The sequence below is a fragment of the Chiloscyllium punctatum genome, chromosome 19 (assembly GCF_047496795.1).
Source record: "Chiloscyllium punctatum isolate Juve2018m chromosome 19, sChiPun1.3, whole genome shotgun sequence".
Taxonomy (NCBI): domain Eukaryota; kingdom Metazoa; phylum Chordata; class Chondrichthyes; order Orectolobiformes; family Hemiscylliidae; genus Chiloscyllium; species Chiloscyllium punctatum.
In genome coordinates, this window is record NC_092757.1 from 50,149,780 (window position 1) to 50,174,058 (window position 24,279).

Consider the following 24,279-nt stretch of genomic DNA (forward strand, 5'->3'; position numbering starts at 1 on the left):
GGTATAAGTCATAGTTCGGAGAGGAGAGTGGAGCGGATAGGTGGGAATGAAGATTGATGGGGGGACAGGTCATTAGGACGGTGCTGAGCTGGAAGTTTGGAACTGGGGTAAGGTGAGGGGAGGGGAAATGAGGAAACAGGTGAAGTCCACATTGATGCCCTGGGGTTGAAGGGTTTCGAGGCAGAGAATGAGGCATTCTTCCTCCAGGCATCACGTGGTGAGGGAGTGGCGGTGGAGGAGGCCCGGGATCTGCATGTCCTCAGCAGAGTGGGAGGGGGCGTTGAAATGTTCGGCCACGGGGCGGTGGGGTTGATTGGTGCATGTGTCCCGGATATGTTCCCTGTCAACTCAACACTGACATTTTTTACAAACCCGACTCCCACAGCTACCTGGATTATACCTCCTCCCACCCTACCTCCTGCAAAAATGCTATCCCGTGTTCCCAATTCCTCCGCCGTATCTGCTCCCAGGTGGACCAGTTCCACCACAGAACACACCAGGTGGCCTCCTCCTTTAAAAACTGCAATTTCCTCTCCCACATGGTTGAAGGTGCCCCCCAACGCATCTCATCCACCTTCTGCCCCTCTGCCCACAAACCCCGCCCCTCCAACCATAACAAGGATAGAACCCCCCCCACAGACTTCACCAGTTTCCTCATTTCCCCAACCCCCACCTTACCCCAGTTCCAAACTTCCAGCTCAGCACTATCCTTATGAACTGCTGCCCCCGTCAATCTTCCTTCCCAGCTATCCACTCCACCCTCCTCTCCAACCTATCACCTGTACCCCTTTCTCCATTGACCTATTGCACTACCTTCTCCCCAGCCCCACCCCCTCCCATTTATCTCTCCACCTCCAAGGCTTCCAGCCTCATTCCTGATGAAGGGTTCCTGCCCGAAACATCGATTTTCCTGCTCCTCGGATGCTGCCTGAACCGCTACGCTTTTCCAGCACCACTCTAATCTTGAGTCTGATTGGTAGCGGCACACCAATGAGAATGCACCAGTAAGAAGATGACTGATAATTAACTGCCAAGCTACCATTAATTTCAAACTAGGCAGGTTGATTCTGATTATTCAACGCATTGCCCTGAAAACTAAAGAATTATTTTGTGGAGTTGAAACTTTTGCAGTTTGTATACATGTTGTTCTGTCTAGTGTAGGTGTACGTCCAGTGTATTAAAGCTTCCAGTATGTGAGTGTGCCACACTGTGAAATGCACAGATAATCTTAAATTGATTGTTGGTCTAATTCCTTGCACAAGTTTATTTCGTTAATGCTAAATCACAGTATTGTATCTAATGTTGAAAACATCATTTTGAATTGTGCATAGACCATTAGGTAAAGTCAGCATCTTGCTTGTTGCAAACAACCAAAGGGATATGCTGTTTAATGCATCTGCCACTCTTTGGAATATATGGTCTACATACCTACCATCACACTGGCACTTTAGATTCATATACTACATAACTCATGTGTGATAGTCTTTTTGGCTTGATTGCAGGATGCCATTAGTGGGGAATACTGCTCATGTTGGTCCAACATAGTAATAAAGCAGCTGGGTTCACCTGTTGCTGAAGTTGTGAGAAAGCTTATTAGTCTTAAGTAGACTGAGCATGTTTTAGAGTCAAAAGAGATTTCATTTGGCCTAATCATAGGCATATTCAATATATAGTGAGAAATTATTTCGTCCTGCAGGATGGCTTTGATCTACCTTATTTCATCATCAAGTCTGTGAACAAACAGTGAACTGTTTGGACCCTATTTGTGAGTAGCCAACAAAGTCAGTCTTAGTGCGAATTTTTATACATATATTCACAGTAAAGATATATTCGAGAAAAGTCCCTGCCTGGTTTCACAACTTGGACATCAAGGTACATTTCAAGTAGAAACTGAAGCATAGGATGGAGCCCATGAAGCCATGTAGGGAAATTCTTGCATGCAGTTGCAGATTCAAATATTGTAAATGCATACTTCTTGGAAATAACCAGGAGGTAGGAAACTGTGTGTCATTCCTTCAAAGAAAATTCCTCATGAGCCCAACAAAGATGTTTAAGAACTGGTCCCAGCCAGATGTTGTTAAAAGTGAACACTGCTGGTAGAGTTGTTAAACTGGTACAATTCACACACTGGTGGTGGATCTAGATCACCACAATATGGTGCTGCAGTACAAATTTCCATCGCTTGCTTGTGTGGTACGTTGGTGAATTGGCTGGCAATGTCAAATGAGCACATGGACACAACGTTTCTTGATTTAGTTTTAAGTTTTATTGTCACGTATACTCAGGTACAGGACTACAGTGAAAAATGTACAATGTCGCCATTCCCGGTTCCATGTTAGGTACAAAGGTACAAACCCTTTGGTACAAGAATAGTAAAATAAAGAAATAAGTTCAAAAAGTTCATCACTACAGTTCTTTTTAGTATAAACTAGAAAAATAAAAGAAATAAAAAGTTAGATATTAATCATTACTGTCCTTTCTTAAGCCATGGGCCTGCAGTTGCTCCACACTGGGCTTTCCCCATGAAGGCCTGCTATCCCCCCCACCCCCACACTGGGCACACTTTCATCCATACTGTGCTATGGTCTGCCTGTGCTCACTAGCTGTATATTTCTTTCAATATACAATCCTGTATGGTCTTCACAAATCTATGTGGAAAACCTGTTCATACCTTTGTTTCTATTAAGCGGAACCGGTCACTGATGAGATAGGCTGTTAAAGGACATCATTTTTGTGTATCTTGGGCAGCACATTGTATTTATTACTTGGCAGTTTGTTGCTCCTAAAGTACAGTAAATGTTATTTTAGCTTACTATCAAGTAAGGCTGTCCAGTCATGCTGAGCAGCAAGTCCACGGGATACAGATTTGGATCTGTCATTAAGAATTTAACATGATCGGTCAAGCTCACAGTGTGGCAGACTTGCATGTACTGGAAGCTGCATATATTAATACACAGGGCTGTGATTTTTTTGGACACTAAGTAAATGTAGACACACAATGTCTGCTTAAACTCAAGAAAACAGGCGACAGCGTTCATTGATTCATTTCTCAAGTCAATGTCTTGACCAGAGTCAAACAGCCTGATTAAAAATGTTAAATAAAACTTCACAGTTAACTACCAATCATCGTCTATCTGGTGCATTTCCATGGCAATGCCACTACCAATCAGAGAACATTTGCTAACTAATTGGTACACTCCTCTCATACAAGAAAATTGTTGTTTTTCTCTTTACATTGATATTGACAAAATTGTCTTTTTTGAAAACACGCAAGTTCTTTTTTATTATCAATTATTCGTTTTAAGTATCATATATTTCAAGTATTAAATGTTAAATAGTAATCAGCCCTCATGCTGAATGTTTACCACTTTTCTTCCTTTAAAGCCATCATTCCTATTATAAATAAATGTATCTACTTGATTTATCTAAGTCCAGCATCATAATATTTTCTGTCTTTCAAAGTAGTCTCTTGGCATCTCATCCCACTCATAGTCTGCTTAAGGAACCTGCCTTTCTGCTGTCAACAAGAGTTAAGAGTGGGGAGATTTATGTAATAGAGCTTACATTCAGTCCAGGCTATTGGAATACATATTTAAGCTGTTTAAGCTTTGAAAGGTTCAAACTCAAACGAGTTTGGAGATTACACTAATTTTTTCACCAGGTTCAAGGGGCTAGTGAAAGAAACTAGTAAGTACAGATGCAGAAAGTTTGAATTAAACTATTTGAAGCAAAGTACAAGAAACATAGTTTTGCATCTAACATGTTTTGCTTCAATGGATTTGGTTTATATTGAAAGTAGATGTACTCCATTCCCCAACATAAATGTAACTAGCAGAGTATGAAAAAAAATTAGAAAAATGCACCTGGAAGTTTGTCTGCAGATATGCTGTGCTCATTGGATTCGGTGGTGTGCATAAAAACTCAAACTTGACACATTTTATTGATATTATCTCATTTCTGTTCAGACTCCAACTTCCAAACTGCTATCTGCTCTCAAAACAACTTTATACAGTGCTATTGCCCAAATTGCTGCAGCAGATTTTGGTCTGACTTTTTTAACTTCACACAATAAGACAGGAGCTTGAGAGTTTGACTTTATGGTGGACATTTTATCTACAGTATTCCAAATATTTTAATATAGTTCATGAAACATGGTGAAACCCTGTCAGTTTGAGAGTGTTTTGGATATCATTAAGATGAACACATACTGTGTAACACACCTCAAAGCAGGCAGCACAGTTGGCAAATCATAAACAAAATGAAAACAGTTTAAACTTAACTGTTCGTGGATGGGGGTAACAGGACAACTGGAGAGATAGGAAAGCAAGACAATTGGCAAGTTCAACACAAAGCTGGGATAATATCTTGCTAAACAATTGGTGAAAATGGTCTATACCTTCTGACTTTGGAAACAGCCAACTACACAACAGCAGCCTGCACATTCCATTGCAAACATTTCCCAGTCCGAAAACATCAGTATCTAAGTGTTTTCAGATCCAGCATCATTGCAATAAATACATTGATAGGATAGGTTGGGAATAGTGGTGGAGAGGGATAACAGAAGAGAGTGTGCACCTGACATTGCTTTTGAATATAGCCACATTCTTGTTTACTTTAGCAAAATCTTGTGCTTATTAAAATGAGGAATGCTAGTATTACAATCACACACTTCCCAGTGAAGAAATCTTAGTGCCCCTGGGAACAAATTGATATTTTCACATTTTACACAACAGCCAGCAAGAACTCCTCAATAATTACAGGCAGAATCCAACAGAGTAGTCCCAGTCACAAAGGCTGCCAGATCAGAAGGAGGCCCTCACTATGGAAACATTAGTGACCTTGATAATGAACCATTCCTGGTTATTATAAACATCTGATTTATTATGGAAGGAGTGCAGATGATATTCTAACAAAACAGAAACTTAATGCATGTATGTGCTCCCTGTCCTCCAGCCTCTGGAGAATTGGAGATCAGATGTATCCCAAAAGATGAGTACCTTTTGGAGGTCGCAATGCATTGATAACAGGGGAATTGCCCAGTGACCCTGCATCAAGAACCCTTTGAGAAAGTCCCTAACCGCTAGTTAGAATTGGAAATTTTAGCAGCATCCAATGTATTTACCTGCAGCAGCCCTGAAAATGCAATAAGGAATAAATCGCTTTTAACTACTGCGTGACTATACTATTGACCCTACCTTGTCAAACGCATTGATGCCAATGCTACCCCCTTCCTCCCAATTCGACTCCCACCCAGATCTGGCCACTTCACAATTTGACGCATATGCTGAACCCATCTACCCACTCATCCACCCGCCTTTCTACCCTACTTCTCATGCCACACTTAAAAGCTCTCGTTGGATTCTCAAAAAAAGCTTTGGTGCCTTTAAACAGTGTTTACATATTGGGAATCCATCAGCTTGTTCTGTAAAGACAGGGTGTATCTAAGCAGATTGCCTGCACCGTTCCCTGCAGGAATAGCATCATGTTATCACCTGATATAGTCAGAAGGAATGAGTAAAGAGGTGATGGATATTAAATACAAGGTTATTGCGTTTGAATTGACTGTATAAATATGGAGAGTTGGTAATCAGTAGGGAGTTCCATGGAGCATGGATAACTGAAATAAAGCTCTCATTGTAAGACAGAGGAGCGGAGGTAGGCCATTCAGTCCATTGAGTCTGCTCCACCATTCAATGAGATGATAGCTGATCTGATAATAATCAATTCTACTTTCCTGCCTTTTCCCCATAAACTTGAATTCCCTTAATGATTAAAAATCTATCTCAGCTTTGAACATACTTAAAGACCCAGACTTTATAGAACTCTCAGTAAAGAATTCCACAGATTCACTTTATCTCTATCTTTGGTAATCAGTAGGGTGAGAGTTCCATGGAGCGTGGTCAACTGCTTTCTGGTCCTAGTCTCTGCATTTGCCCTGTCGAGACCCCAAAGAATCTTGTCTTTCAATAAAGTCGTCTTTCATTTTCCAAACTCGGAGTACAAGCCCAACTTTTACTAAATCAACCTAGTGAATTTTCTGAGAGCTGCCTCCAAGGCCAAAATGTCTTTCCATAGAAAAGGGGACTAAAACCACTCAGGATTCCAGGTGTGGTCTCGCTTGTGCCTTGTATAGTTCTGCAAGACACTACTATTTCAATACTCTGATCTTTGAAATAAAGGCCAGCAACCTGTATGCTAGCTTTTTGTGATTCATTGACAAGTACTCCCAAATCCATCTTTCTATAGCCCTTCTATCATTGAATAATATTCAGCTCCTCTATTCCTCCTAATAAAGTGCATAACCTCAATTTTTCCCGGTTTATCAAGATTTTGCCCACTCTAACCTGTCTATATCCCTCTGGAGACTGTGTGTTACCTCAGCACCGTCTTCCCACCTATTTTGTCTCATCTGACTTTTGACAGCAGGACAGTCATTTTTCTCATCCAAGTCATTAATATATTTTGTAAATAATTGTGGCCTCAGCACGGATTCCGGTAGCACATCACAAATTACACGTTGCCATCCTGAAAATGCCCCTTTTGTCTGTCTCCTATTAGTTAGCCAATTCTCTATTCATCTAATATACTGCATCCAACACCACGGACTCCTGTCTTATTAAGTAGTGTGATGTACCTTATCAAGCTCCTTCTGAAAATTCAAATATATAACATCCACTATTTTTTCTTTATCTATCCTACTAGTTCCCTCCTGAATATAATTTAGTAAATTTGCCAGGTATGATCTTTCCTTCACAGAGCCATGCTGACTCTGTCTCTCATTTCTAAATGTTCCACTTTCACATCCTTTATATTTGACTCTTTAAACTTTCCCAATAACAGATGTGAAGCTAACTGGCCTAAAGGTTACCTGCTTTTTGTCTCCTTTGCTTTACATTGGCAGTTTCCCAAACATCTAAGGCTTTTCTAGAACCTAAGAACTTTTGGAAGATTATTGCCAGTGCATTCATTATCTCCATAGCTACTTCTTTTAATATTCTAGGATTTTACTTTCCCCTCCAGTTCATGGCACTCACCATGTTTAGCCCCGTTAGTTTTCCTTTAGTTATAATTATTATATTTATTTCTTCTCCTTTTTCCCCTTCAATATTTTGTATTTTTTGAATATTTCCCCAGCCACGTTCTCTAAGGGGGCTACTTTAACTTTGTCTTCTCTTCCTTTTTTATGTGAAGAAGCTCTTGATGTTTGTCTCGATATTACTTGCAAATTTATTCTCAAAGATTATCTTCTCTCTCTTTATTATTTTATTTGTCCCCTGTTATTAATTTTTAAAACTTATTTAATCCATGGCTTACCACTGATCTTTATCACATTGAAATAAAATGTGTACAATTTGATGCTATCCTTAACTTCCTTGGATACCCATGACTGGCTTAATCTCTTTGAATCTTTCTTTCTCATTGTGATATTTTTCTTGTGAGCCATGAACTATTTTCTTAAGGGTCAGTTGTTCCTCAACTGGCTTTGCTGCTAAAATCTTTTCCAACTCCAGCTAGCTCTGCCCTTTGCACTTACCTTTATTTAGGTTTAATACAATTGTTCCTGAACCATGTTTCTCCCTCTCAAACTGAATATGGAAGGCCACTATATTATGGTCACTGTTTCCTAAGGAATCTTTTACTCTGACATCTTTAAACATCACCAGATCAAAACAGCTTGACCCATGGTTGGATTCATGGCATACTGTTCCAAGTACATTTTACAAATTATTCCTTGTGGTTGTGGGAGGTTCTGCTTTTAAATTTAGCTCCTAACTATTCAAAATCTTTCAGCAGAACCTCCTTTTTAATCCTATCAATGTCATTGGTACCAGTGTGCACGAAGACAACTGTATCTCTCCACTCGCATTCCAAGTTCTCCACCAATCCTTATACCTGGCACCAGGAATGCAAGGCGAAAGTGAGGACTGCAGATGCTGGAGATTAGAGTTGAGAGTGTGGTACTGGAAAGGCACAGGTCAGGCAGCATCTGAGGAGCAGGAAAATCGACATTTCGGGCAAAAGCCCTTCATCAGGGATGTAAGAAAGCCTTTGAACTCACATGGCTGCAGAGAACAGCATCTATCCCCTAGTAATACTGTCTCCCACCATTACTATATTTTTATTTTGTCCTCCCTCCTTCAATAGCTCCCTGCACCAAATGCCATGGTCAGTTCACTCATCTTCTATGCAGTCTCCACACTCGTCCACATAGCTTGCAAGAACCTTGTTACTGTTAGACAGTTGTAGGGACTGAGGGCTCTTTGATCGCAACCCCCTGGGGTCTTTACACCTGCATCGCAAGCAGTCACACCCTCCCTGTTCGTGACGAATTTTGAATTGACTAGTCTGAGGGACAAGACTGCCCTCTGGAGCAAAGTGTGCAGGTAACTTTCGCCTTCCCTGATGTAGCACAATGTCTGCAGCTCAGATTCCAGCTACTGACTGTGCTCACTCTGGATCACATTGGTGTCCAGTCTTTTTTCATTAGATGCAGACTCTAACCTCACACCTTTAATGCATTGTTTGAGCTGAGATATCACCTTTTTTAAATAAAATCTTCTGTTATCTTGGGACTTTGACTTGAAAGAAGTTCTGGGATTTATGTATGAATCACTCAAAACCTGCATCCCCATTCTGAGTGATTAAAGTCTTAATAGCAATCTATATTTGTTCTATACTTTGCATCAGTTGTATGGCACTTTTATCTTTTACGATAAATTCTGTGTCCTATGATCCTGGCTCACTCACTACCTGATGAAGGAGCAGTGTTCCAAACGCTTGTACTTCCAAATAAACCTGTAGAACTGTAACATGGTGTTGTGACATTTTTAACTTTGTCTACCCCAGGCCAACACTGGCACTACCAGATTATGGCTGTAGTAATACATCACCCCTTCCTACTATCAACTATTGCATTTGATTTAATTTGTATTAATTACTCTAAATTCCCTGTTCTTTACAATTTACTCTATTGATAGTTTTTATAAATCAGTAACAATGTTATACTTAACCAGCTATTTTTAAAAGAGAGAAGAAAATCATTGGAGACCTAAACAATCTGAAGACCTTATTTGTACTTTAAATTTGTTCTTTAACTTCTTTCCCTAAACTCGTATCATGCTGTAGTTCACGATATCTTTCTGCAGCTGGTCTTACTGCACGTGTATGCCTCTTGATTCATGCCACTTGTCCTCGCCCACTCACCTCTCATTATGGACAGCTTACCTCTTGCAGTAAACCTTCCTTAAAGCATCTTTGTCGCCCTTTGCATGGAATTACTTCTGAATTAAATTTCCAATAGTACACTCACACAGTCTGTCTCACATGGCTGAAGTCTCTTGCACACTGACTGTGCTCCTTATATAACAGTGTGTGGACTTGAATTCTGTTTAATCTGTTTAGTTATCCTGTAGAGCATAACACATCAGGCTTAATATCTCATACTAACACTTAAAAAGTGTATAAACGAGAAGGGTTATTTGCAATGTTCAGAAAACACTCTCCGGGAAGAAAAATACACCACAGCCAGAAAGTTTGCAGATTCTTAATAAGCATCACTATAAACAAGGCTGCTGAATCCAGGTGTATAAAAATTAACTTTTGACTGAAGTCTCCCTGTGCTTCCTTAATGTTAATTATACATTGCAGGTCAATGTCTCTGATGCTACTTTGAGTAATACGTGACCTTGCCCAACGTGCTTATAAAATTTCTGACCATGGGACATATAATAGTTTTCCAGATATACATTGTATATTAAAATATGATCATGAACTACCCCTTAGGTAACAAGTTATTTTCATAAAAATTCAAAAACAACTACACTTTGGGATTCTACTGACTTGGTCGAAACTGGACTCTTATGGGGCTTTCTCTCAGATGAAAACTGACGTGCTTGAGATCTGCAATATTTTCGGTTTTTATTTTGGACTTGCATAATTCATTATTCCTCTTCTCATCCCTTCTGGGTAGTGTGTCTTCTGTTCAGATTTTGAAGACTTTCATCTACAGCTTTCATGTAAAGTCAGTTCATTGGTCAAGCTAATGTATAATTTATTATAGTTTACAGGTAAACATTAAACATCTTCAAAACAATATTGAAACATTTGACACAACATACTGATTTAGTGCACAGTACATATTATACCTTGACCATTAAAATATTAATTTCAAGAACCATTTAGATTACGGGGGACAACGTTCGAGGCTTTTGCTCTAATTTTCGAATTCAATCTCAACCAAACGGGGTTTTTGTTTGAATCTTTAGAGAATTTCCTACAATGTAAATTTTTAAACCATGAATCAGAGACTATATACTGCATCTATTAATGAACTGGTAAACTCTCTGAACTTATGATTTATAAATAAAATTTGAGAATGACAAGATTCCATTAAAAGATTCAGAATTATCATGGGAGATCACGCTGAACACCGACATACGCAATCTCCATTGTCTCTTGGCCCCATCACAATAACCAATGAATGCAATTATTTATGTACAGTTCTCTTGATGTTTCAGAGATCAATGTATGAGAATTCAAACTCACAACAGGAAGGAGTTCCTTTAGCTGATCTCAATCAAGAAGGCAGCATTGCTAAAACAGGTCTTAGACCTCATAGTCAGATCTCCTGACTGTCATTCCTGGCCAGGACTGGAAAGGGGGGACCTGTGTAAACATCAGTACCAATGCTTCATAGGACAAGTCTCCTGTCTACATCCACAGCCACTTTAATGAGGAATTATGCAAGTCAGCACATTTAGGAGGGAGGCAGAAAATTGGACAATAAAAATGCTGCAGTTGAAACTTGTCAAGAGTAAACAGCACTTCACAAGTCATTAAGTCAGATTTCTTTGTATAAAATATTACATGATCAATAATAGTATGTGCACATGGATCAAAACCTTTTGCCTTTATGCTTCTGGAGAGTAAAGTTTAACTAGATGCTGCAGTTCAGAAGGGTAGCCTGTCACAGGACATCGCTGATGGCGTTTTACGTAGCTGTAAGCACATCGGTAACAAAAAACATATCCAGAGGTTGCCAAGGCTGTGTCATTTGTCCGAATCTTGTTGCACAAAGGACATACAGTCTTCAGTCTAGGTAAAGACTCATTAGTTAGCTTGTCAAAGTGCACTGGTGGGGGAGGGGTTGGGAGGGAGGAGAGGGATTTAATCGTCTCCTGGTTTTCAGATGAATACCACCATTCGAGAAACTGCAGGAAAAAGACACCCACAGATATACCAGTCGACAGGGACACTGTCACACCCCCCATCGCTTTAGCAAGAAAGGAAGTCAGCTTTCCAACCACACTGTAGAGAGAAAAGTGAGGAAGTTAGAACACATGCAGGTATTATTCCAAAGTATTGTCCCAGATTCATGCCACTGCCTGTGATCCAACCGAAATACAATGTCAGCGAATTTCTTGGATTGGATCTTTGATCAAGCAGGAATCTGCCAAGTAACTCTCAGCACCAGCCTTCTCCTTTCATCCCCAATACCATCATTTTTAACCTGGTATTCCCCAGCAATTGAAACTTCACCACAATGAATGATTTTCCATCGGTGCTTTTACATCTTGAAGATATTAACTTCAAGATTCCACCACCTTTAATAATAAAGAATGCACTCAAGTTCTGTAACCTTTCTTGATCTTACATTCCTAATGACCAGCCTTTCAAAGGCTTTCTCTTACCTGCCTCTCAAAGCACTTTGCTTACCTTTCACTGGCTGAGCGGTTGCTGATGGAAGAGGATCTTTTCTCAAGGTCCTGAATATCTGCAGGGGTCAGGTTCCCCAAACGGACCCCTGCCACTCGCAGCAGTGGTGAGTGGAACTGTGTTTTCTCGAAGACATACAAGAGCCGGTAGATAAGGAACAAAGCCTCCCAACTCATGTTCACAAAGGGATAGGCTGCAAGGAAGGCCTTGTAAAGACGCTTCCAAGAGGACGCTGGGAGGTGTATGGCATAGTCATCCTCCTCTTGCAGCCGAGCAAACAGTTTGTCCAATTTGACTTTTACATATGGAACAGCTATTAGCACGAGGAGGGATCGCCAGTGCTGGGTCCTTGGGAGCCCACGGCTGGCTAACCTCCATAGTCCATGACCACTACCCAATGGAATTCTTTTCAGACTATAAAAGTTCTCAGAGAAGGAAGCACTGGTCCTGGACAGATAATGATGCTGAAGCAGAACGTCCAGCAGCACGTAGATTTCATCGAACCATCGCCATAGAAACCCATAGCGACTGGGGTTGGATTCTGCAAGCACCTAGAAGAGAAATGTACGCTCTATCAAAACACTGTGCCCTGTGCCAGAATGTCAAATACCTTATTATCCTTAAAAGGTAACAGTGAAAGAACAGGGAAACGGGTTTATAAAGTCACAGAGATGTACAGCACGGAAGCAGACCCTTCGGTCCAACCTGTCCATGCTGATCAGCTATCCTACTCCAATCTAGTCCCACCTGCCAGCACTCGGCCCAAATCCCTCCAAACCCCACCTTTTAAATGCTGCAATTGTACCAGCCTCCACCACATCCTCTGGCAGCTCATTCCATACACGTAACACCCTCTGCATGAAAATGCTGCCCCTTACGTCTCTTTTATATCTTTCCCCTCGCACCCTAAACCTATGCCCTCTAGTTCTGGACTCCCCCACCCCAGGAAAAGACTTTGTCTATTTATCCTATCCATGCCCCTCATAATTTTGTAAACCTCTATAAGGACACCCCTCAGCCTCCGACATTCCAGGGAAAACAGCCCCAGCCTCTCCCTGTAGCACAAATCCTCCAACCCCAGCAACATCCTTGTAAATCTTTTCTGAACCCTTTCAAGTTTCACAACATCTCTCCGATAGGAAGGAGACCAGAATTGCACGCAAAATTCCAACAGTGGCCGAACCAATGTCCTGGAGAGCTGAAGAATGTGTTTCTGGAAAAGCGCAGCAGGTCAGGCAGCATCCAAGGAGCAGGAGAATCGACGTTTCGGGCATAAGCCTGAAGAGGGGCTTATGCCCGAAACATCGATTCTCCTGCTCCTTGGATGCTGCCTGACCTGCTGCGCTTTTCCAGCAATACATTTTTCAGCTCTGATCTCCAGCATCTGCAGTCCTCACTTTCTCCTGTGGAGCTGCAACATGACCTCTCAACTCCTGTACTCAATACTCTGACCAATAAAGAAAAGCATACCAAATGCCTTCTTAACTATCCTATCTACCTGTGACTCCACTTTCAAGGAGCTATGAACCTATACTTAAAGGTCTCTTTGTTCAGCAAAACTCCCGAGGACCTTACCATTAACTTTATAAGTCCTGTTAAGATTTGCTTTCCCAAAACGCAGAACCTAAGTTAAACTCCATCTGCCACTTCTCAGCCCATTGGCCCATCTGATCAAGAACTCGTTGTAATCTGAAGTAACCTTCTTCACTGTCCACTATATCCATTTTTATGCATTTCAAGAATCCAACACTTCCTCCTCTGTAATATGGACATTTTTCAAGATGTCACCATCTATTTCCCCCACATTCTATATCTTCCATGTCGTTTTCCACAGTAAATACTGATGCAAAATACTTGTTTAGTATCTCCCCATCTCCTGCGGCTCCACACTCAGGCTGCCTTCTTGCTGATCTTTGAGGGGGCCTATTCTCTCCCTAGTTACTCTTTTGTCCTTAATGTATTTGTAAAACCCTTTGGATTCTCCTTAACTCTATTTGCCAAATACAGCTTGGATGAAAGCCAGCATAGAACAGTTAACCTGAATTTTTTGTGCATTTTAAAATTCTATTAACATAAAGCATCCTCTATACTTGCCTTCACATTATAGCTCTCAATCCCTCCTCTTCAGGATAACCCAGTTATCTATGGAACACATTCACTTCCATTTTATCCCCTGGTATCTTACTCCACAATTAGATTTACCCCTTTTGTAACAATGTTCTTCCCTATCCCATTACTCTGAACTGACTTGCAAACAGACTAACTTATGTTCTCTTTCCCCAGTGGACATTTGTTTGCCTCTACTTTCTCCATTGGTAGAAATCCCATAGTCCCAAAATGATTCTTTTTAAACAAACAATATAATGGTGCACATTTTTATAATTCAGTACCATATTCAAGTTCTCAAAAACACCACACACCTGTCATAACTTCCTCCCCCAAATGAAATATCACCAAACATTTTTCACAAAGCCTCAGTTTCAATTGTGCTAATTACATTACAAATGTAACTCGTCAGGGAAAATGCCACTATGCCATAAGCCAAGATAAAAACAATGACTGCAGATGATGGAAAGCAAATACTGGATTAGTGGTGCTGGAAGAGCACAGCAGTTCAGGCAGCATCCAACGAGCAGCGAAATCGACGTTTCGGGCAAAGGCCACTGAATGGAGTACCTTGGCTTATGGCATCAACTGTGGCATTCACTACCAGAAGGTAACGTTGTCCCTAACCCATCAATGACAATGTACAAGAATCATGTGAAGTCAGAACCAGCTGGTGCATGATACATCCTGCCTGGTTGTAATGTCCGGAAACACTAAGATTTGTCAGTTATGTTAAGGGAAGCTAAAAGGAGAGTTTGAAGCAGTGATTCTCAAAAGAACTCCACCACTAGAGTTTTACTTCAACCATTTCTGGGCTTGTTGCAGACTTGTTTATTAGGATTCATCAGAGCAGGAGAATTGATGTTTCGAGCAGAAGTTCTTCATCAGGAATGAGAGAGTGGGGCTGGCAGGGAGGAGGTAGCTTAGAAATGTGATGGGTAGGATAAGGTGAGGGCAAAGGTGATAGATCGGATAGGAGGGTGGAGCAGTTAGGTGAGAAGGTTGGTTCTGGGATGGGGGGGGGGGGGGGAAAGAGAGGGGAAATTAGGAAACTGGTGAAATCCACATTGATGCCATGGGGTTGGAGGGTTCCAAGGTGGAAGATGAGGCGTTCTTCCTCCAGGCGTCAGGTGGTAAGGATTTGGCGGTGGAAGTGGCCCAGGACCTGCATGTCCTTGGTGGAGTGGAAGAGGGAGTTAAAGTGTTCGGCCACAGGGCAATGGGGTTGTTTTGTGTGTGTGTCCCAGAGAAATTCCCAGAAGCTTTCTGCGAGTAGGCATCCTGTCTCCCCAATATAGAGAAGACCACATCGGGAGCAACGGATACAGTAGATATGCGTGGAAGTGCAGGTAAATCTCTGATGGATGAATAGATACAGTCCTACCTGTCCATCTTCCTTCCCATCTATCTGCCCCACCCTCCTCTCTGACCTATCACCTTCACCTCCAAGTTCATCACATTCCCAGTTACCTTCCCACCTCCTCCCCCCAACCCCACCCCACTCAGCTCTCAGTCCCCTTGGGGCATCCCCTCATTCCTGTTGAAGAGTTTATGATCGAAACGTCGATTCTTCTGCTCCTCAGATGCTGCCTGACCGGCTGTGCTTTCCAGCACCACACTCTTCAACTCTGAACTCCACCATGTGCAGTGCTCACTTTCTCCCTATCAGGATTATTTGTTAGAATTAGTCAACTTGATTATTGTGGTTTGAGATGAGTGCTACAATGGTGTCAAATGGGCCATATTTTAATTTTTACTCCTGAATGATGTGTTCGTGTAACGATTACAATGAGCAATTGGAATTTATGGGATTACTGTATACCGAACAGTCATTCCTTTTTTACTTCCGTGGCTCAATGTAACTCTCATTGCTGAGATCACAACCATGCAAAAATGATCAAACCAAGCTCAGACTGCACCTGAACATAGCATCTTGATTACAGATCCATTGAAGTGTACACGATGCCTTTTGGATTAATTTAAGAACCCAGAGAATAAATATAGATGCCCCACTCAATTCTGGAACAATAACAGTGGAGTGATGCTCGACTTAAACCTCCCACATTCTCCTTTGTGCCACAAAGGCCAACAGAGCCGGAGAATCCAGCAGCAAGCAGTTAAAAACGTACTGTATCTATCTGAGAATATGTGAAGGAGGTTTACACCGTGATTCCTGACTGTAGCCCAAAAGCAAGGATGAATTTTCTCTTGTAATAGTTGAGAAAGACATTGTAAAGCACCTGACAAAGACTGCAATTGCCTTTAATAAGTAACCATTGCGGCTCAGGTCAAAGAAGCGATAAGTTTTTTTTGGGAATGAGTTGAAGAGTGAGTCACCTCTGGGTCATGGGCTTTATCGCCCTGAGGCCCTGAGCCCGGGCTTCTTCCTACATACAATCCTCTGTCTGACAGAGGCGCTGCCGGCCCTGGGCCAACCGACATCCCTCGCTCCTGACACCCTGGGCCTGGGCCTGGGACCGGGACCGGGACTGGGGCCTGGGATCGGGACCGGGACTGGGATCGGGACTGGGACTGGGGCCTGGGACCGGGACCGATCCAGGAAGGCCCAGAGCCTCAGAGGCTATGGCCCGCCCGCCCGCGGGCCGGCTTCCACACTCACCTTGCTGGCGTGGTGCGCGGCCGGCCTCACTGCCGACATCAGTGTGTCCTGGGCAACCACCTCGAAGACGGACGGTCGGCCCGGACTCGCCGAGAGGCCGCCCGTCAAATGGGCCCCGCGCTCCGCCATGGTCGCACCGTCTCCCGGGGCAACCGGAGGCTCTGCCCGCCGCTGGGTGCAGGCCGGCAGCAGACCCCGCCCACTGGGTGACGCTACCCCCCGCCCACCCGGCGCTGTGCGCACGCGGGGAGCCCCGCCCATTTGGGCAGCCCCGCCTTGTGGAATGCCCCGCCCACCCGGCGCTGCGCGCGGGGAGCCCCGCCCATTTGGGCAGCCCCGCCCATTCGGTTTCCCCACCCACCCGGCGGCGGGCGCACGCGGGGAGCCCCGCCCATTTAAGAAGCCCCACCCACATTGTAAACATGTTTCCCCAGCGAAGCCCCGCCCATTTTGAAGCCCTGCCCGTTGGTTGGTCCCCATAACCGCACGTGTCACTGAGGTTTAAGGAAGTATAGGTGCAGAGGGGAAACAGCTGAGAATCAGTCACGGCAAGAGTAGGAGGCCAGTAGTGAGGAATGCTGCTGAGTGCATCACACTGTAAACTTTTGCTATAAATTCTGTCTTACAATCTTATTCTCCACAACCACCTGATGAAGGAGCGTCGCTCCGAAAGCTAGAGCTTCCAAATAAACCTGTTGGACTATAACCTGGTGTTGTGTGATTTTTAGCAGAGTGCATCTCAGTCAAGGACTGATCTTTTTTTGTGTTGGTAAATGGTGAGAGTGGCAGCCCCCTTGAGCAGAGTCGAAAAGTGCGACTCTCCTGCTCCCCGGATGCTACCTGACCTGGTGTGCTTTTCCAGCGCCACCCTTTTCGACTCTGACTCTCCACCATCTGCAGTAATCACTATCTTCTAGCTCCCTTGGGCAGTGTAGTCTAAATCGTTAGGGAGAATGACAGCATTAGGGAAGGAGAGCAGACTGGCGTTTCTGTAACCACAGATGTGATTTCAGGGTGGTGTGTTGTCTCCAGGGGGTGAGGATCAAGGATGTCACTGAATGGCTGCAGGGTATCTAAAGAGAGGAAGGCAAACATTCAGAGGTGGTGGTTTACATTGGGCACTGAGGACTAAGTGTTGTGTTCAGGAGACTTTCCTACAGCAGTACGTATCCAGACAACAAGAAAGGTGGCACAGCTAGACCTGATTGTTGGGACGAGATGGGGCAAGTGGATCAAGTGAGAATGAGGGAACACTTAGGATACAGTGATCATTGTATTATAAGAAAATAACATTGATCAGTCCAGAGTAAAAATGGTGAAAAGCTCAACTGGGGGAGAGTTGAACTCAAAGGAGCAAGAACAGTGCTGGGCTGAATACACTGGACTCAAAGGTTGGAAGAATTAACAGTACCCGAATAATAGGCTAGCTTCACTGACTGTATGTTATGGGCACAGTCAAAATATATTCCCTCAAAAGGCTTAGGCACATCAAACAAAACCAGAGCTCCCTGGAATACAAAGGAGGTTGAGATTAAATTAAGGAAGCAAAAGAGTTCTGTTAATAGAATCCCTACAGAGTGGAAGCAAGCTATTCAGCCCATTGAGTCTACACCGACCCTCTGAAGGGCATCCCATTGAGACCAAGCCGCCTACGCTATTCCTGTAACCCTGCATTTTCCATGGCTTTCTCTGCACATCCCTGGACACTATGGGCAATTCAGCATAGCCAATCTACCTCACCTACATATCTTTCGATGGTGGAAGAAACCAGAGCACCAAGAAGAAACCCACGCAGACACATGGAGAACATGTAAGCTCCACACAGGCAGTCAGCCGAGGCTAGAATTGAACTTGGGTCCCTGCGCTGTAAGACAGCGGTGCTAAACACTGAGCCATGGTGCTGATGGCAGATGTCAGGCCACATTCCTTCCAATGAACCTCCAACACTGGAAATCAATGCTGGGAGTGACTTTGGCACACCAATTCGTCGTTGCAGACCTTCAGAGTGACTGAGCAGTTGGTATCACAGAGCTTATAACCCTTCAGCCCAACCAGTCCATGTCAACCATAATCCAAACTAAACTCCTCCCATCTGCCTGCACTTGGGCCATATCCCTCCAAGCAGTTCTTACTCATGACAATTTCCAAATGGCTTTTAAACGTTGCAAGTGTATCCATATTCACCACTTTCTCTCGGAGTTCATTCCACATACAAACCACTCTGTGTGTAAAAAGGTTGCCCGTTTTTTTTTAAATTTGTCTCTTCTCACCTTAAAAATATGTCCCCTAGTCTTGAAATTCCTCACCTTAGGGAAAAGACACCTGCCATTCACGTTATCTGTACTCCTCATAATTTTATAAACCTCTTTCAGATAAACTCTCAACCTCCCATGCTCCAGTGAAAACAGTCCCAGCCTATCTAACCTTTCTTTATAACTCAAACCTTCCATTCCTGACAACATCCTGGTAAGTCTTTTCTGAATTTTCTCCAGTTTAATAATATCCTTGTTGTGGTTCTGTTCGCCGAGCTGGGAATTTGTGTTGCAGACGTTTCGTCCCCTGTCTAGGTGACATCCTCAGCGCTTGGGAGCCTCCTGTGAAGCACTTCTGTGATCTTTCCTCCGGCACTTATAGTGGTTTGCCTCTGCCACTTCCGGTTGTCTGTTCCAGCTGTCTGCTGCAGTGGCCAGTATATTGGGTCCAGGTCGATGTGTTTGTTGATAGAATCTGTGGATGAGTGCCATGCCTCTAGGAATTCCCTGGCTGTTCCCTGTTTGGCTTGTCCTATAATAGTAGTGTTGTCCCAGTCGAACTCATGTTGCTTGTCCTCATCATGTGTGGCTACTGGTCGTGTCATTTCGTAGCTAGTTGGTGTTCATGGATGCGGATCGTTAGCTGTCTTCCTGTTTGTCCTATGTAGTGTTTTGTGCAGTCTTTGCATGGGATTTTGTACACTACATTGGTTTTGCTCATGCTGGGTATCGGGTTCTTTGTCCTGGTGAGTTGTTGTCTGAGAGTGGCTGTTGGTTTGTGTGCTGTTATGAGTCCTAGTGGTCATAGTAGTCTGGCTGTCAGTTAAGAAATGTTCTTGATGTATGGTTGTGTGGCTAGTCCTTTGGGTTGTGGCATGTCCTCGTTCCGTTGTCTTTCCCTTAGGCATCTGTTGATGAAATTGCGGGGGTATCCATTTTTGGCGAAAAGGTGTTCTTCCTCTTTTTGCAGTTCTGGTGTGCTGCAGTGTGTTGTGTCCCTTTTGAACATTGTCTTGATGTAACTTCTTTTGTGTGTGTTGGGGTGGTTGCTTTTGTAGTTCAGGACTTGGTCTGTGTGTGTGGCTTTCCTGTATACCTTTGTGGTGAATTCTCCGTTCGGTGTTCTCTGTACCATCACATCTAGGAATGGGAGTTGGTTGTCCTTTTCTTCCTCTCTAGTGAATTGGATTCCTGTGAGTGTGGTGTTGATGATCCGGTGTGTGTTCTCTATTTCTGTGTTTTTAAAGATTACAAAGGTGTCATCCCCATACCTGACCCAGAGTTTGGGTTGAATTTGTGGTAAGACTGTTTGTTCTAACCTTTGCATTACCGCTTCTGCTATGAGTCCAGAGATGGGTGAGCCCATGGGTGTGCCATTGATTTGTTCATATATTTGGTTGTTGAATGTGAAGTGAGTTGTGAGGCACAGGTCCAGTAGTTTGAGTTTGCCGTCTTTGTTGATAGGTTCCCCGTCTTGTTGTCTGTTCTGTATGTCCAGCAGGTTGGCTATTGTTTCTCTGGCTAGCGTTTTGTCGATAGAGGTAAACAGTGCCGTTACATCAAATGAGACCATAGTTTCTTCCTTGTCTATGTGTATATTTCTGATGATGTCCAAGAATTCCTGTGTCGACTGTATAGAGTGTCTGGATCCACTGATCAGGTGTTTCAGTTTCTGCTGTAGTTCTTTAGCTAGTTTGTGTGATGGTGTCCCTGGTAGTGATACTGTGGGTCTGAGTGCGATGTTTGGTTTGTGCACTTTAGGTAGTCCATAGAATCTGGGGGTGTTGTTGCTTTCAGGTTTCATTCTTTGTAGGTCAAACCTGGTTATCTGTCGTTGTTTTGTAGGTTCCTCAGTGTGTTGTTTATCCTATTGGTGAGCTGTGGGGTGGGGTCAAACTCCCTCTTTTGGTAGGTGTTGGTATCTGCAAGTAGTTGTTGTGCTTTCTGGATATACTCTGCTTTGTCCATGATGACCGTCATTCTGCCTTTGTCTGCTGGTAGTATGATTATGTTCTTATAATTTCTTAGTGGTTTCGGTGCTTCCCTCTCCTTGGTGTTGAGGTTATGTGTCTGTCTTTTCCTTGTTATCAGGGGTACGATACTTTGTCTCACTGTTTGTTGTGTCTCTTCTGTCAGTCCATTGTTCCTGAGTGTGCATTCTAGTGCTGCTAGGAAGTCTGCTGTCTTGGTGTCCCTGTGGTTGTAGTTGAGTCCCTTGGCCAGTATTGTTCCTTCCGTGTCTGGGAGCTGTCTGTGGGAGAGGTTTCTAACCCAGGTGTGTGTTGTGGTGTCCTTTCTGTTGTGTGTTAGTTTGGCCATTTTTTCTTTTAGTGCGGTTTTTTTGCGGTGTGTGGTCCTGTTCTGTTCTATGGTGACAGCCTGTTCTATGGTCCGGGTCCATTCCTGATTGGTGGTTTTTGAAATTAACGATTTTTGGCATGCAATTTCCTGTCTGTATTTGTGAAGTCTGTTGTGAACGTCTGTAATCATTACCTGGATCATCCTGAATCCGTTCTGTCTGGCTGTATCTCTAGCTTGTGGCTTGTTGACTGGTAGTCTGTATCTGACACATGGTGGAAGGATTCGATTCTTTCGGCATTCATGCAGGAACCGGAGTGGTTTGTATGATGTGTTGTTTCCTCCAGCATTTGTAGTGGTTTGAATCTGCCGCTTCTGGTTGTCAGTTCCAGCTGTCCGCTGCAGTGGCCGGTATATTGAGTCCAGGTCGATGTGTTTGTTGAAGCGCTTCACAGGAGGCTCCCAAGCACTGAGGATGTCACCTAGACAGGGGATGAAACGTCTGCAACACAAATTCCCAGCTCGGTGAACAGAACCACAACAACGGGCACCCGAGCTACAAATCTTCTCACAAACTTAATAATATCCTTCCTCTAACAGGGCAACCAGAACTGGACACAGTATACTAGAAGAAGTCTCACCAAAATCCTGTATAACCCCAACATAACATCCCAACTCCTACACTCAAAGGTCTGAGCAATGAAGGCAAGTGTGCTAAATGCCTTCTTAACCATCTTGTTTAGATGTGATGCAAATTTCAAAATATTATGTGCCTGAACCCCTAGGTCTGTCAGTTCTACACTACCTTAGTCCTTACTTTAAACTGTATAAGTCCAGCCCTCGTTTGTTTTACCAAAATGCAATACCTTGCATTTATTCAAATTAAACTCCATCCGCCACTTCCCAGTCCGTTGACCCAATTGATCAAGATCTCTTTGTAACCTTAGATAACCTTCTTCACTGTCCACTATATCATCATGTTTAGTGCCATTCGCAGACTTACTAATCAAGCTTGCTATATTCTCATCGAATTCATTTAAATAAATGACAAACAGAAGTGGACCCAGTACCAATCCATGTGGAACAATACTAGTAACAGGCCTCCAGTCTGATAAAGAACACTCCATCACCACTCTCTGCCTCCTGCCATTAAGCCAATTTTGCATCCAATTCGCAAGCTCACCCTGAATCCCATATGATCTAACTTTTACTAAATAGTCAACCATACTTGTCAAAGGCTTTACTGAAGTCCAAGTAAACAACATCTAATGCTCTGCCCTAATCAATCTTCTTAGCTACTTCCTCAAAAAACTCAATCATGTTTGTGAGACACGATTTCCCTCGCACAAAACCATGCTGACTATCCCTAACCATTCCTTGCTTCTCCACATGCATATAGGTCTTATCTTTTGAAATCACCTCCAACAACTTACCCACTACTGAAGTCAGATTCACAGGTCAATACTTCCAAGTGTCTCCTTATATCCTTTCTTAAATAAAGGTACTTTAGCCACTCTCCAATTATCTAGCACTTCACCCGTACTTATAGATGATATAAATATTTCTGCAAGGGGCCCCTCAACTTCCTCCTGAACTTCCCACAATTCATGGGACAGTCACACAGGTCCTGAAGGTTTATCCACCTTTATATTTTCTAAGACCTCCAGCACTTCCTCTTTTGTAATCTGAACTGCTTTCAAAACATCAACATGCATTTCCCTTTCTTTCATTTCTTTCTTCACAGTAAAAACTGACACAAAACATTCACCTAATATCTCTCCTACCTCCTGAGGTTCAACACAAAGACGACCTCTGAACTTTGAGGGGCCCTACTCTCTCTTTAGTTGCTCAGGTCAATACAATTCAGAACCAAACTGAATACAGAATGTTCAGAACTGAGATGAAAAAAGCAAATATGAGGAGCAACGATGGATTATGAGAAGAGACTTGCAGCTAACATAAATGGAATTCTCAAAATCTTCTATAAACACATCAACAGTAACAGGGTTGTAAAATGAGGAGTAGGGCTAATTAAGGATCAAAAAGGAGTTTGACACTTAAGTGACATTAGACATGGCTGACATGAATAATGAATGAATACTTTGCATCTGTATTTATCTGGAGGTAGATACTGCCCAGGCCAGGCCATGCTGACAGAGGAAGAACTCAGACAGCCGACAGGTTTGAAATTAGTCAAGAGGTTTTGGATAAGCTATTACTATTTAAATCTGATAAGGTCCTGGGATCAGACTAGATACATCCAGGAATATGGAGGGTATTTGAGAGTAGAAATTGCAGATGCACTGGCAATGATCTTTCAGTCATCGCTACATTCAGCGCTAGTGCAGATGGTTGGAGATTTGCAAAATTAATGCCCTTGTCGAAAGTGATTGCTTAAGTCAGCCCAGCAATCATAGAATATTTGGTTTAACTTTAGTGACAAAGAAACATTTAGAAGCGCTTATTTGGTATAGAACTAATCGACACATGAAAAAATGTGTATTAGTTGGGAGGAGTCAGTGTGGACTTGTTAAAGGAAAATCTTATTGAACTTACTTTCTGGAGATATTTGAAGAGGTAACAGAGAGGGTTGATGATGGGAAAGTTATTGTGGTGTTCATGAACTTTCAAAAGGCTTTTGATACAATACCACACAACAGATTTGTGAGGAAAGATATAGGTCATGGGGAAAAAAACGTCAGTAGCAACACGGCTACAGAATTTTCTGGGGAATAGGAAATAGAATATATTGGGTAATGGATCTTTTTCAGTCTAGAAAAAGGCTTGTAGTGGAGTTCCTCATAGGTTACCAATAGAACCTTTGCTTTTCCTGATATATACAGTATTAAAACCTGACTCCACTACACTTCCAAGCAGTGCATGCCAGCCCACACATTTTCTGTGTGAAAAGTTTTTATTTCCCCTCACCTTGCATTTGCTTCTTTGTAATGCACTTTAAGGCAGTTCCCTCTGCTTTACGATCTGTTTATGTAGGAACAATTTCTCCCTATCCACTCTGTCCAGATCCTTCATTACTTTGAAAACTTTTATCAAATCTCCTCTCAACCTACTCTTCTCCAAGGAAAACAGTTCGAACTTTCCAATCTTTCCTCATAACAGAAGTATCCCATTAATAGAACCATTCTTGTATTAATGATCGAGATCTTGGTGTGCAGGGGACAATTTCAAAGTGTTGTGGATGATCTGAACTTTGGAAGAACTGAAAATCACGAGGAGGGCCATGTAGAGTTCAAAAGAACGTAGACAAACTGAGGGATTATGAGGATA

At 42.8% G+C, this 24,279-nt stretch overlaps 1 protein-coding gene across 1 annotated transcript; it reads right to left on the minus strand.

The window, feature by feature from the left end:
• Nucleotides 1-2,243: 2,243 nt before the first annotated feature.
• On the minus strand, nucleotides 2,244-16,638 carry pex12 (peroxisomal biogenesis factor 12). Its single transcript, XM_072589355.1, has 3 exons — nucleotides 16,442-16,638; nucleotides 11,716-12,266; nucleotides 2,244-11,307 (listed from the first exon to the last, which is right to left on the minus strand). The coding sequence occupies exons 1-3, from the start codon at nucleotides 16,568-16,570 to the stop codon at nucleotides 10,911-10,913; spliced, it is 1,077 nt and encodes a 358-aa protein (XP_072445456.1). The 5' UTR covers nucleotides 16,571-16,638; the 3' UTR covers nucleotides 2,244-10,910.
• Between the last annotated feature and the right edge of the window lie 7,641 nt (nucleotides 16,639-24,279).